General features: G+C 37.2%; 2 protein-coding genes across 3 annotated transcripts in view; one reads left to right on the top strand and one right to left on the bottom strand.

Annotated features, from left to right (window-relative positions):
* LOC6628254 (protein pinocchio) overlaps positions 1 to 15918 on the top strand; it is a 54122-nt gene that overhangs the window by 9345 nt on the left and 28859 nt on the right. The window contains exon 6 of one of the 2 annotated variants that reach the window (XM_070209052.1): positions 8091 to 8169. The exons of the other annotated variant lie outside the window; for it this stretch is intronic. Within the exon in view, the coding sequence (XP_070065153.1) occupies positions 8091 to 8169 (79 nt within the window). The remainder of the gene's footprint in view (positions 1 to 8090; positions 8170 to 15918) is intronic. 2 annotated transcript variants of the gene reach the window in all.
* LOC6628257 (uncharacterized) lies at positions 4464 to 11859 on the bottom strand. The gene is made up of 5 exons (XM_002052900.4): positions 11449 to 11859; positions 6745 to 7206; positions 6457 to 6682; positions 5851 to 6143; positions 4464 to 5778 (listed from the first exon to the last, which is right to left on the bottom strand). Exons 1-5 carry the CDS (start codon positions 11639 to 11641, stop codon positions 5657 to 5659), a joined length of 1296 nt encoding a protein of 431 aa, XP_002052936.1. The 5' UTR covers positions 11642 to 11859; the 3' UTR covers positions 4464 to 5656.

Here is a 15918-nt window from a genome sequence, read left to right as displayed (position 1 = left end):
TGCGTGCCTGTTGGCGCGCGCCTTGCCTTAGCTGCCAGCTGTGGAGGTTTTGTATCTTGTATTCGACCAGTTTTTTTGGTACAACATTTTGTCCTCCCACTTCCCCTGCGCCCCCACGCAACGCCTGCCCCTTCCACCATCCCCACCGCTTACCACGCACTTTGCGAGCATAGCTGCCACATTCCACAAATTATTTCACATTCATTCCAATTGGTTACGTAGTACATGCTGTCGGGTTGTTGTCTTGGCTAAAGGTGACTTTGCTTGCGCCACACTAAAAAGTTCAACCAAGCTAATACCCTGCATATAACTGATTAAAGGGTGTAATGATTGAGCTTTTTGTAAGGAAAATTCAAATTAAAGAGTTTAAATTAGTTCAAAATATATTTTAGAGAAATATATTCTATATGATCGACATTTATGGCGTATTCCTAATGCATAGCTTATTATTTAATAAATTCATGAACTCATGAAAGCCGTAAACAACTTTTCCGTAAAGGGTATTTAATAGTCACAACAAACACATCAAATTTCCAATTGCTATTCATGAATGGCAAAAGTTATACAACGATATGTATGTAAATATTTATAGACAAATAGGTGAACTGTTTAAACCAAATACCCAAGAAATTTACACACCCAAATTTACCAAAATTTCGGAAACAATTGTTTGGACTCAAAATCTGTCTATATAGCACAATTAATTAGGCATTCAAAACGCGTGCATAAAATAAATATAAATTGGCCTAAACGTCAGGCGCAGCGAAAAAAAAACACTTGTTTTTATACCCTGAACCCATTAAAAATGGGTATACGGGTATATTGTATTTGTGCAAAATCCAAATGTATGTAACAGACATGTCCGTCTGTCTGTCTGTCCGTCTGTCCGCATGTATGAACGCAAGGATCTATAAGAGCTAAAGACTTTAGCTAGAGATTTTAGATGCAGGTGCTCCAAGTGCCTGTGCAGATCGAGTTGCGATAATCGATAACCTACTCCGTTTCCAAGCAATCGATAAAAATCGATATCAATATCCTGTTTTTTGGCCAATTTTGGTAAATAATAAGAGCTAGAGTCACCAAACTTGACATATAGCTTTTAAAATAGAAGATATGTATGCATTTGATGTTGGAAGAAGAGGGTTCAGGGTATCCCCTAATCGGGAGCTCCCGACTAGAACCTCTTACTTGTTTTTTTTTGTTTTACGAAAAACTTGTCTCGTTTGTGTTTTGTTCACTTTGATTGGCATCATTTCCGCTTACATATCTAATATTTTTGTTAGCTTATGTTTTTAATCTGGTTTGCAACTAATTTGTGCTTATAATTAGCGGCAAATTTGATATTCGTCCCATGACAGAGGTGCAAATTGTTCTGCCCAACATGCGCTGATCGTTGTAGATAGATCTATATATATATATATATATATGGATACAGATATATACGATGCTTAAAACGTTTTGATTATTAAACTGAAAATGAAAAATACCAACTTAAGCACTGTGTTTAGCATATACAATGTGCTTACAAACATTTTTTATTTGTTTCGTGTATGATTAACAAGTATTAGAAGATTCTGTTCCATAATTAGAATGTTTGCTTGCTTTGGAATAAATGGAAAACTTTTTGTTTTAAACAATATGCAATAAGAATATTAAAATTTAATTTTCTTTTCGTTTCTCAGCCAGCGAAGAGATCTACTATCAAAAGATTGTTATTTTTGGTTACTTCTATTTAAAATCAGCTAAAAATGATTAATTTTTATTTAAATTGATTATTTTATTTTATTTTAATTTAAATTGAACAAAATAATCCTTATAAAATTGACAACAAATTCTTATTATTTCTTTTTTTTATAATAATAAAAGCTATTATTTATTTTATTTAAACTTATACAAAATTAGACAAACCGAAAAGATTGGCTAAATAAATTTTAAACTCAATTTTTTTTAAAATTATTTATTACAGTGCAAAAGTATCTTTTTGATTTTTTCGATTTATTTAATGAATTTATAATTTTAATTTTTATGTTCATTTTATTATGTTACTGATAAATTTTTAAATGAAATATTTCAGTGCAAAAATATCTTTTCCCAATGTTTCTTTGATTTTCTGCTTCTCCAACTCCCGAAATATTTACTTAAGTATAGATTTATTTAAGAGGTTGCTTATATTTATAAAATTAATTTTATTTTTATTTTCAATGGCAAACGTATCTTTTGCCAATGTGCCTTTGAGTTTCTGGGTTTCCCAACTCCTGAAATACGGCAGTATTTGCCAACAGATCAACTAAAAAGCTGGCCCAGTTTTCCAGCTTTCATCATGATGATGATGATGATGATTTGGTATGCAAATGCGTCAACGCTTAAGTACGGGAGTTGTCAGCTACCCGGCCTCCGCGTCGGGCTTAACTGCCGGTCGCACATGGCAGACGCCAGAGCTTCTACATATAGAAATACATATTAATGGCTTCAGTTGTTGTTGTTGTTGTCGCTACTCTTGGCTGATATTTGTTTTATTTTCATTTGTTGTTGCTGTACTCGCATTTTTTATTTGTCTTTTATCAGCCTGTTTCCATATGGCATATATTGTGCGGGGCGTGGCGCTGTCGAGGGTGGTGGGGGGACTATGCACATTTTGAGTAATTGAAAGCCGCACTCATCCAAATGAACTGCTAATACGTATATCAATATTGGAATACATTTGAATGTGTCCATAGTTGAATTCGTTTGAGCTATTTAAAGCGCAAATACTGTGCGCCTTTGCACAGGGTATTCGATATTCGTTCAAACTGCGCTAACATTATTATTTATTTTACCTAATTCTGCTGCAGTTTGTTGTTTGTTTGTTTGTTTACGTCCAGCGTACAACAGCAGCCACAGTGACGGCTCTATGGGCCATTACTTGCCCATAGATCCGGGACATGGACATGCCTGTTGGGTTCTATGCCTCGCTGGCTGTTCGGCCCGCATTGTCCAGCATTGTGCAGCATGTGGCACAGCATTTGGCTGATATTTGTGAAGAGACAAGAACAAAAACGAAAAAACAATTTAGGTTTTTTAGTTTTTGGCAGCCAGAAATTGATTTTTATTGAGTTTTTGCACACAGTTTCAATAAAAATGTTTGAGCGCCTATATTTCATTTAAACTATTTAATTTCGTTTAGCTGTTAATTGGCATTCATTGAATTGCCTGCCAATTTTCATTTGTTAAACTCTTCGTTTTTGAAGGCAATTCACGACAAAGATGCGTGTGCTATATATAAATTTAATTAATGGGTAAATGGAGTTGGATAGGCAAACATCTTAGAGTCAGCGTTAGTTTGCCTCAGTTTGAAGATCCGCGAAGAAACATTGACTATTTATGCATAAAACTAAAATGTTGTATAATATTGTTCATTATTATGATCAACATTGAGATATCTTGCATAATTCCCAAACATCTAATACTTCATTCTATTGAAATTATGAGAAATGAATTTACAGGGTATTTCGTAGGCAGCCACAACTGTTCTGTTCTTCTCGTTGACAACAAAATTCGATGTGTATTTTGATTGTGCGTAGTTGTTGCTGCGCCATTTGTGACGTCATTGATTTATGAACAAAATGAAGAAAGAACCCTTCAGAATTGCCAAATCAATGAATGGTCCAGAGTTTAACATGTGGCGCCTGGTTAATTGTTGTAATGGCTTTCGCACGTTTCATTAACTGAATATTTATTTTATTTTATGTGTTAGTTAAGGAAACGTAACGTTAAATATAAATCTATTACCGCAAATACCTTTAGTTTATTTATGGATATTTCACTGAAAAGCCTTAAAAACCTTATGTATACACACATTTGCAATATGAATGCGCTCACAAATCAATCATCATTTAATGATAATAAGGTTTATTCATAGACCTGTGAGTAAATTGCAGCTGCATGAATATTAAGTATGTATAAAGCAAAGTGCACACAGACCAACTCAGTTATCGGCGCTGATAAAGAATATATATTTAATTAATTGTATTTTAATAGGCAGCAAATGACACTTAACAGGCGAATGTTATTTTACAGACGCACTGTAATGTGCCCAACAGCTAAAACTGTTAAGCGTTAACAGCATGCCATTTTCGATTCTGTTAATGAATAATTAAGGCATTTTAATTGAGGTTTTCCAAACCAAAGATATATTTATTTAAATGAATCATAAATCAGTTTTATACGTAAAACCAATCAAAATTAAGCTCACATAATACCATAACATAAATTAACGGCCAAAATATTTGATGAGCCAATCAAAACAAAAAAAAAATAGAATACATATTTCAAAATATATATACGTAATTTAGTTAGTTGTGAGTGTTTTTGTTATTTTTTATAAGTAATATGGTATGCGGGGGCACATACATTGTATTTGTAGCTATTTATAATTTGTAATAAATTTTTAAATAAATTTGTATATAATTATGTATAAGTATGCATGTATATCGTAGTATGTATATTTTAAACGTTTTTCCATTTTCCAATGTTTTTTTTTTTTTTTTTGGTTTTTTCAATAAAACAGTCAGACAATTTTTATTAAAATAAATTAACACGGTTTTCGTACGCCGCCGCCGCCTGAATTGGCATAGAATATTTTCAATATTTTATGCGCTGAGCCACTTCATATACATATATATATATTTTTTTTTGACAAATAGTATGCATATTATTATAATAATTGTATACATATATCTCGATTATCATATAAATATATATATGTGTGTGTATATATATTTGTTGTTAATATAATTGTTAGTTGCATAGATATTTCAAATAGTTGGTTTAACAACATTCGCATAAAAGTATGTTGCTAGTCGCTCAGTGTAAATAGTTCGAATGTAGTACAGTGTAATGGCGCCTTCTTGTAAAAAAAATTAAAAAACATTTAAAGCAAATTGACAGATAATCTGTTGCTGCTGAGCTCGTTTAAAGTAATTATCGTAAAGTATCTATAGATTGTTTGACATTTGTAGATAAACATTTTCTTTGTTTTTTTTTTGTTTTTTGTTGTTTTTTTTTTCCTTTTTTTTTTGGTTTTTTTTGTACTACTTGGGAAGCCTCTAGTTTTGATATTACACAATAATATACTGATAGTGTTGGCGGTTCTTTTGTTTAATTGTACAGTTTTTTTTTTGGGGATCAAAAATCTTGACAATAGACATTGACATTGTTGATTAAGTGTGGTTAGGTTTACTTGAAGTTAGGTTAGGTATAGGCATAGGTAAGTTCGCATTGGACAATTGTTTGTCAACCCTGTTGTCAGTGTTTTAAAAACATTGATTTTGATTATGTTCTTGACATACAATATTCAGATATTATATATGCATAGATATAATAATATTACGTGTTGTTGTTGTTTTTCTTTTTTATGTTTTTGTCAAATTCAAACTCTACACAAAAATTGCACGCGACGTTGACTCGTTTTAATTAGTTTGTTTAAATTGTATGTATTTTATTTTCTTTCGTTTGCAATCTAGGGCAAAGGTCAAATGATTGGGGACATTATTTTCTTCTTTGAATAAAACCGGAAAGCTCAGCTTGAAAACTTTTATTTTCTTTCTCTCTCTCTCTCTCTTACATCCGCTCGCTTGCTCTATACCTCGCCTGCTCTATTTCAGTGTCTTGGTCTATTTTAATAAAACTTCTCGCCATAGTAGCTGGGTCCTCGTTCGCCCACTGGTTCGTTCATAAACTGGGTTTGGCCAATGGAACGCTTCTTCTTGGCCACCATGAAACGCTTAGAGGAACCAAGACCTGAAAAAAATAGGAGAATATCAATCAGCATTTTGTTGTTGACGCCATCTTTCGGCTGTTTCCAACACTTACGACTATTGCTGCCTATATATTTCTGTGGGCGTGGCACATACTCATATTTGGGCACCACCTGCGCCTCGACGGGCACGCCATAATAGTCGACCAGTGCGGGCGCCTGCTGTTGCTGTACGGGTGCATCCAACCAGCTGCCAGCGGGCACATAATCCATTTCATCGGCATCGATCAAGGGCACCGAAACTCCGCTCTCCACATCGCTCTCCTTGCGGGCTCGCTCACCGGCTTCGACCAGGGCAACAAGAGCTAACATGTCAGCTGGTGTCAATTTGGTGGTGTCACGCTTCAGGCTAAGCGGATAGATAAGAATAAAATTAGCACAATTATTTGGATGGGAGCTGTCAGGGTGAACTAGTTTGAACAGGTGTAAGTAGTGTGTTCGAAAACTGGATTTAATTCAAATGGGTTCTTCTTTAATTGATTTTCAGAAAAAGCATTCGAACATTTTACTTTTCACTTAACATTCTATGTACTCTAACATGCAAAGTTATGCAATGTTAATAACATATAATGTCAGTGTTATTCCTACAGTGCGAATAACTGCTAAGCACATGTTTAGCTGTTAACATAACTGTAGACTGTATGTAAATGATTTAAACTTACCGCATATCTCCATAGCGACGGTATTTGTTCAAATTGAGATTCTCGCTGGGAGCATTAGCGCCGGCCAAATTATAGTAGATGCCACGCTTATTACGTTCATCCAGATTATAGTTACGATTGGCATAGGTAAGTGGCACAGACAGGGGAATGCTCTCCAAATAGGCCTCGGCATTTAGCAGATTTTGTAGATTATCGTAAGCCTTATTGCGTCCAGTGGGCGTGTTCGCTAAAGAGGGGCCGATTGAAATGGGCATTGGCCGCAAAATGATGCTAATTAATGCCACTTACCATGTCGCTCCGGCACATAATCGTCCAGTTCCTGTAGGTCGCGTTCATTGTTATAGTTATTGTAGTTGTTGTAGCCAATGGGCGCAGCGGGCTCATAATCCTCGGCCCAAACACCATTGGGCACTTCGCTGCCATAATCGTTGCCAGCCACGCTCATATATGGATTATACTCATAGTTAATGCCACGCTTGCGCATTGTGGAGCTGGCCACAGCCTCCTCCAGAGCCGTTGGCTCATTCTGAGCCTGCTGCTGGCCACCCTGGGCGGCGGCTGCCACAGCGGCCAGGATCTCATCGTTGCTGGGCAGCGCATAGAGGCCAGCTTGTGGCTGTTGAGGCTGTTCGTTGGGCCCGTTCCTGGCCGGTGAATTGCTAAAGGTAGCGGGCACAATTTCCGGACTTGACTTTTTGTCGGCCTGTGGCACTGTGCCACTCGATGTTGCCCCATCCTCAGCGTGTTTCACTGCAAAATATATAGAAAATTGAATGTAATTTACCATTGCGTGCTTTTAGGGGTCGTCGCATATTTCAATTTGCGCTGCTGCTGATTCAATAAACGGCCAAAAGCAATTAGCCAAGCTGCTGTCTAACATAATTTGTTTCATTTGGAAGCATACTTTTTTTTATATTTTATTATCGCCAGCTTTGCTAATTGCTATTAGCGCCGGCAAAGCCATGTTTATTGCATATACTTTAGCAGCTGGCTGTCGCGAGGCATTTAGCTAGTTGGTCGGTTTATCCCCATAACAACTAATACCCATTGACATTATTATCCCTAATCATATTTACTGTTGGCTCTTACACAACGCTGCACAATGCTAATTGAATCGACTTGGCCTGGGCCCGATAATCAAGCGTTTCCTAGCTGGCAATTAAACTTGAATTAACACTTGCGGCAATCAACTACAGTGAATGCTCCATGGTGCAGACAGCTTGCTTACGAGCTCTATTAGGGGGATTAATAATTTTGTTTATCTTACGATTTCTAGCTGACATTTAATTTGCTAGTTCCATTTTTATATAATTTTTCAAGCCCGCCCAATTAAAAAGTAATTTAAAAGAATTGGAAGCAATCAGCACTTGGCCAGGTTGTGAAGCTGTCATTTTAATGGAGCTTTCACTGTAACAGGTGACAACTGTCATGAGTCAAACTCATGTCCGCAGACCCACGCAGCTATCAGCTCCATCTAACGTGTTTGATTTAGCTCCATTTTAAGTGGAGCCCATCATTTCATGGGGCCACATATTTCATGGGGATTTTCCTGCGCATTGCCAAGCGCATGTTTATCTACTTAGCACTCCATATTGTATCGACATTTGAAATGCTTTTGTTTTTTCTCTCTCTAGTATCATAATAACCCGTGCGATAAGGAAAGACCCAGCGCGTAAACAAATGCCCCAACAAATGATCAACAATGATTTATATGTAAGTACATAGAACTGGATTGCAATCGTTAATCTATTGTTTAGTCGGGCAGACCGGCTATTAAAGTTCCCCCAACCCAACCCAACCCAACCTTATCTGCATTAAAGTGTTATAACCTTGTTGAAAATGTACTGATTTTCCGTGTAGAGAACATTTGGAATATTATACTATATATTATTGGCAGTATTTTATTTAATTTCTCTATAATTGGAAGGATATTTTGTTCTTTTAAGTTGTACTATTATTTTGAATCTATTGCGATTATATCTATTTGATTAAATGTTTTTGGGGGAATATATTAATACAATTTAATTTATTTCATAGGGACGAAGCACTAACATAATTAAAGCAGAAATTGGCATTGGGGTATTCCCACAAAATGATGCGCCATGTCTAAAATCAGAAATAATCGCTTATCAAAAAAAGTTAACTCTAGACAAATGATTTTATTCGTACCCATTGATAGCTTATCTTAATTGTTCATATAAACAAAAAATGGTCTAATTTTGGGAATACATTTTATTATATCTTTAAGAATTTAGCATAATGTACAACTAGCAATATGGCTGACATATTTTCTAAAGCATTTGCTAAAGTAGTTTGCTGTGGCCTTCATCGAAAACAGGCTAACCCAGTTTCCAGTTGGCTCGTCTATTATTCTGACCAACTTGGCCATATGTTTGCCTTGTCCAAGAGCTGGCAAAAGCCTCGTCATGAGCCTTAAGCCTTGGCCAAGTGTGCACAACAAGAAAACAAGGGGAGGGCAGGCAGGTTTGTGGCTATAAAAAATGTTCCCTCGGCTGTTGCGTCTGGGTATCCTCCGGCAAGGAATTGCCGGGTGCAGGGGGGGGGGGGAGGGGGAATAAATAAATAAAACAGGCAACTAAATTATACGCGCTGACGTTTGCTGACGTCGCTTAACGCATTGTTGCTGCCGCTGCCAACATGAAAATATTCACTGAACTGTAAAAATATCAACAAGTTGTTTGCTCTTCAATTTTTGCCACACACAAGCTCACACATACACACACAGTTGTGATTGTGTTGGGGCTGTTCTTGTGGTGCCTGGGCCTGTTATTGTTGTCGTTTTTGTTGTTGTTGCTTAGCCTGGGCTAGCGCAGCTGCTGAATAACAAGTACCAAGAACGTTGGCAACAACACAATTAACGTGTCCGCAGGCAGTGCGGCCTGAAAATAACTTAATAATAACGGCATATGGAAAATTTGTGACAACAAAATGGAAATGCGGTTGCTTTGCGGCCAGTCAAAGCTGCTCGCATACTCCGTCCCTCTCTCGCTCTCTCTCTCTCTCTCTTTCTCTCTCTTATATGTACCTTCTATATACGTAGAGTATATATCTTTGCGGTTAGCCAACGCCTTGACTCTGCAATTGACAGCCGCAATGAATATTTGATGAATTCACAATGGCATATGCTACGCTCTATGGCCAAATCTGAGACTTATATCAATATTTGTTATGTGCGTGTGTGTGTGCATGGGGTTAGGTTATGTGCCGTTTCGTAATTGAAAAGTATGGCAAAGCCGTCTTTTTGAATTGGCCTGTCAACGCTGAGCGCTGTTAGCGGCTTGACAGCAAAAGCGTTGCCTACTTTTAAGCGCGCCCGAAAATGTTAAGCCCAATGCTGGGCACATTAAAAGCAACCAATACACAGGCAGCGACCGCAGCAGCGGCAGCGACTGCGACAGCGACAGCAGCTAAAAGCAAACAGCAAAAACGGCTGCTCTAACGGGATATCTAAAAATAGAAATGAAATCGCGCGCACGTACACACAGAAACACATACACACGCACACACACACACACACATTATATGTACGCTGGCTTGCATACCAAAAGAGGCTGGCCGCCATTTTGTGCAGCAGCCGCCCACGCGTTGCGTAGGTGTAGCTGACTCTGTGTGAGCAAGTGTGTGTGTGTGTGTGTGTTTGTATTTGTGTATTTTTGTATATTATGACTCGCAATGATTGTAATGCTACACTAAGCCCGCTGGCTCTGGAGTGCAAAGCAACAACTACAACAACAATGACAGCATAAAATAAAATTCTTTTTATGTATGTATATTTATTTTTTTTTTTTTTTGGTAAAATCGGCTGAGCCACAAGCTGCTTGCCAGCTGTCGTGCTGCCTCCTCTGTGGCAAACACCTACGCAATTTCCTGCAAGCCCAACAGCGGAAAATGGAAAGCGCTGCTGTTAAGCGAAATGGCGAATTTGTTGGGTTTTGGCCGATGCCAAAGGGAGCAAGGTGGGGGAGGGGCGTTGAGGCGGCAAGCGGAGATGAGCAACACAGACAGGATGCTGGGTGGTCCGTTGCCTTCTGCATTTTAAGCGCGCGTGGGCGTTTTGCTTAATGTGCTCAACTTACAAGTTACACGCACACACATTTACATGTACAGTAAAACACAGCTAAGCTGCACACGAAACTTGCCGAAGCGCTTGTTAAATTGCATTTTAGCTGATATAAAAATGAAAACAATTTGATTTTTGTTATTAGATTTCATTTTATATTAGAAAAATGCTTGAAGACTTTTTTTTATAAATTAAGAGCTAACTTTAAAAAAGGATTTAATAATATAACAAATTTGTTTGTTAACAGAAAATGAAACTTCGATTAAAATATGTATTTCTATGTTTGGGGATTGTTTTTATATACTTTTTCCTCTCTCTCTTCAAACAATAATTTTTTTTTAATCAAAATCTATCTGCTTATATAGACTTGGTATTAAAAACAATATGCTTAGCCGCATTTTTTTTTTGTAAACATTTCTATATATACCTATAAAAAAGTTGAAGCATATTTATCGAAACAAAATAAGTTTTGTTTTACTCAAAACAAGAAAAATATTTTGTTTTCCTAATTCAATATTCAAATAATAAATAAATATTTCTAATAATCATTAAAGTAGGAAACGAAACGAAATTAATTTGTTAAAAAAAAATTTCTTAATACGTTTGTAACTTCTTTAAAAGCACTTTCTAAAAGCAAAGAAATTTCAATATATTTTAGATAAAAGCAAAAACCAAACACACTTAAAATGCGCTCACTTTTGTTAGGTTTTACCGTGCACACACAAACACACACACAGAGGGAGAGGATACTTATGCCGCAGTCAGTAACAAGGCGGGTCTATGGGGCGTATGTCCATTTTTCAAACATGAAATTTTCAAATGACCTTTAACATTAACGGCACGTTCCGCCTGACGTATGTGGGCACTGTGTCGACCCACGCACTTGAAAAAATATGAACTTTGGCACTCACCTGCCGGCAGTTCCCGCTGCTGCTGCTGCTGTTGTTGCTGCTGCTGTTGCAGCTTGTTGTTCGCATTGGTGGATAGCTCTGTATTCTGGGCCAGCACAGATGCTGGCACCGCTGCCGCCAAGCCGACTAGCAGCAGGAGCAGCGCCAGCAGCATGCTCTGCCCATTTCCGGACGCTGACAATGATAACTGCATATTCAAACACACACACACGGTTCACGAGTGAAAGACGTTTGTTAAGTGTCCCAATTATGGGCCTGATCAGATGGACAAATGACCGATGCAGCCTCCTTCTTCAACTGGTCTTTGTTGTTTGCTTTCAGAGTTCAGAGTTTAGAGCTTCAATGGTTCGGGCTGGCTGGTTGGCTGCTTGTCCGCGTGCTGTGACTGTTCTGAATGAACTGTCTTCTTGCTGCCGTAGTGCAACAGTTTTTAATGTTCAATCGCCCCAAATTCGGTTTGCAGCCGAAGGCAGCGGCTGGCTGGCTCGTCGTTGTCTGCACAGCCATCTACGTCATTGTCATTGATAAGAATTGCGGCCGTCTGCAAATTAAACAAGCCAACAGGCTCTGCTTACGTACTTTCTGCCTGGCCAAATGCTTGCAATGCGCCTGCTCCAACTCTGCACACAATTTCCGCCCCTCACATATCTGTATCAATTACATATATGTGTATATATATATAAGCCTAAACTGTTACCCTCTCTGGAGTTGGCGGTTCCAGTTCCAGTTTGTGAACTTCGTTCATTATTTACATTTTTGTGTTATTCTCTTTAGCATTTTAATATTCATTTTGTATTATTTTTATTTTGGTAATATATTACCATATGTAGATGCCAAATTGCTAAACCATGATCAAGAGCCAAACATCGTAAAAATCGGTTGAGATATGATCAAGCTATGGGGGTGGGCAACTTGGACCTATGTCGATATAGGATATTTGAGAGTACCATTTTGACATGAAATTTGACCAAAAATGTTGTTGCCAGATTTGGATGCAGAATTGATAATGGGGCCAAACCATGAATAAAAATCCTAGCCTTATGAAAATCGGATGAGATTTGACCAAGTTATGGGGGTGGGAAGTTTTGACCATATCTAAATAGGATATTTGAGAGTACCATTTTGACATGAATTTTGACCAAAAATGTTGTTGCCAGATTTGGATGCAGAATTGATAATGGGGCCAAACCATGAATAAAAATCCTAGCCTTATGAAAATCGGATGAGATTTGACCAAGTTATGGGGGTGGGAAGTTTTGACCATATCTAAATAGGATATTTGAGGGTACCATTTTGACATGAATTTTGACCAAAAATGTTGTTGCCAGATTTGAATGCAGAATTGATCTAGAGGCCAAACCATTAACAAAAAGCCTAGCCTTATGAAAATCGGTTGAGATTTGAACAAGTTATGGGGGTGGGAAATTTGGACCTATGTCGCTATAGGATATTTGAGGGTACCATTTTGACATGAATTTTGACCAAAAATTTTGTTGCTAGATTTGGATGCAGAGTTGATAATGAGGCCAAACCATGAACAAAAAGCCTAGCCTTATGAAAATCGGTTGAGATTTGACCAAGTTATGGGGGTGGGAAGTTTTGACCATATCTAAATAGGATATTTGAGAGTACCATTTTGACATGAATTTTGACCAAAAATGTTGTTGTCAGATTTGAATGCAGAATTGATCTAGAGGCCAAACCATGAACAAAAAACTTATCCTTATGAAAATCGGTTGAGATTTGACCAAGTTATGGGGTTGGGAAGTTTTGACCATATCTATATAGAATATTTGAGGGTACCATTTTGACATGAATTTTGACCAAAAATGTTGTTGTCAGATTTGAATGCAGAATTGATCTAGAGGCCAAACCAAGAATAAAACGCCAAGCCTTATGAAAATCGGTTGAGATTTGACCAAGTTATGGGGTTGGGAAGTTTTGACCATATCTATATAGAATATTTGAGGGTACCATTTTGACATGAATTTTGACCAAAAATTTTGTTGCCAGATTTGAATGCAGAATTGATCTAGAAGCCAAACCATGAACAAAACGCCAAGCCTTATGAAAATCGGTTGAGATTTGACCAACTTATGGGGGTGGGAAATTTGGACCTATGTCGCTATAGGATATTTGAGGGTACCATTTTGACATGAATTTTGACCAAAAATTTTGTTGCTAGATTTGGATGCAGAGTTGATAATGAGGCCAAACCATGAACAAAAAGCCTAGCCTTATGAAAATCGGTTGAGATTTGACCAAGTTATGGGGGTGGGAAGTTTTGACCATATCTAAATAGGATATTTGAGAGTACCATTTTGACATGAATTTTGACCAAAAATGTTGTTGTCAGATTTGAATGCAGAATTGATCTAGAGGCCAAACCATGAACAAAAAACTTATCCTTATGAAAATCGGTTGAGATTTGACCAAGTTATGGGGTTGGGAAGTTTTGACCATATCTATATAGAATATTTGAGGGTACCATTTTGACATGAATTTTGACCAAAAATGTTGTTGTCAGATTTGAATGCAGAATTGATCTAGAGGCCAAACCATGAATAAAACGCCAAGCCTTATGAAAATCGGTTGAGATTTGACCAAGTTATGGGGTTGGGAAGTTTTGACCATATCTATATAGAATATTTGAGGGTACCATTTTGACATGAATTTTGACCAAAAATTTTGTTGCCAGATTTGAATGCAGAATTGATCTAGAAGCCAAACCATGAACAAAACGCCAAGCCTTATGAAAATCGGTTGAGATTTGACCAACTTATGGGGGTGGGAAATTTGGACCTATGTCGCTATAGGATATTTGAGAGTACCATTTTGACATGAATTTTAACCAAAAATGTTGTTGCCAGATTTGGATGCAGAATTGATAATGGGGCCAAACCATGAACAAAAAGCCTAACCTTATGAAAATCGGTTGAGATTTGACCAAGTTATGGGGGTGGGAAGTTTTGACCATATCTATATAGGATATTTGAGGGTACCATTTTGACATGAATTTTGACCAAAAATGTTGTTGCCAGATTTGAATGCAGAATTGATCTAGAGGCCAAACCATGAATAAAACGCCATGCCTTATGAAAATCAGTTGAGATTTGACCTAGTTATGGGGTTGGGAAGTTTTGACCATATCTATATAGAATATTTGAGGGTACCATTTTGACATGAATTTTGACCAAAAATGTTGTTGTCAGATTTGAATGCAGAATTGATCTAGAGGCCAAACCATGAATAAAACGCCAAGCCTTATGAAAATCGGTTGAGATTTGACCAAGTTATGGGGTTGGGAAGTTTTGACCATATCTATATAGAATATTTGAGGGTACCATTTTGACATGAATTTTGACCAAAAATGTTGTTGTCAGATTTGAATGCAGAATTGATCTAGAGGCCAAACCATGAATAAAACGCCAAGCCTTATGAAAATCGGTTGAGATTTGACCAAGTTATGGGGTTGGGAAGTTTTGACCATATCTATATAGAATATTTGAGGGTACCATTTTGACATGAATTTTGACCAAAAATCTTGTTGTCAGATTTGAATGCAGAATTGATCTAGAGGCCAAACCATGAATAAAACGCCAAGCCTTATGAAAATCGGTTGAGATTTGACCAACTTATGGGGGTGGGAAATTTGGACCATATCTATATAGAATATTTGAGGGTACCATTTTGACATGAATTTTGACCAAAAATGTTGTTGTCAGATTTGAATGCAGAATTGATCTAGAGGCCAAACCATGAATAAAACGCCAAGCCTTATGAAAATCGGTTCAGATTTGACCAACTTATGGGGGTGGGAAATTTGGACCCATGTCGCTATAGGATATTTGTGAGTACCATTTTGACATGAATTTTGACCAAAAATGTTGTTGTCAGATTTGAATGCAGAATTGATCTAGAGGCCAAACCATGAATAAAACGCCAAGCCTTATGAAAATCGGTTGAGATTTGACCAAGTTATGGGGTTGGGAAGTTTTGACCATATCTATATAGAATATTTGAGGGTACCATTTTGACATGAATTTTGACCAAAAATGTTGTTGTCAGATTTGAATGCAGAATTGATCTAGAGGCCAAACCATGAATAAAACGCCAAGCCTTATGAAAATCGGTTGAGATTTGACCAAGTTATGGGGTTGGGAAGTTTTGACCATATCTATATAGAATATTTGAGGGTACCATTTTGACATGAATTTTGACCAAAAATGTTGTTGTCAGATTTGAATGCAGAATTGATCTAGAGGCCAAACCATGAATAAAACGCCAAGCCTTATGAAAATCGGTTCAGATTTGACCAACTTATGGGGGTGGGAAGTTTTGACCATATCTATATAGAATATTTGAGGGTACCATTTTGACATGAATTTTGACCAAAAATTTTGTTGCCAGATTTGAATGCAGAATTGATCTAGAAGCCAAACCATGAACAAAACGCCAAGCCTTATGAAA

The sequence above is a fragment of the Drosophila virilis genome, chromosome 4, assembly GCF_030788295.1.
Source record: "Drosophila virilis strain 15010-1051.87 chromosome 4, Dvir_AGI_RSII-ME, whole genome shotgun sequence".
Classification (NCBI taxonomy): domain Eukaryota; kingdom Metazoa; phylum Arthropoda; class Insecta; order Diptera; family Drosophilidae; genus Drosophila; species Drosophila virilis.
This window is presented reverse-complemented; position numbering and strand designations above follow the sequence as displayed.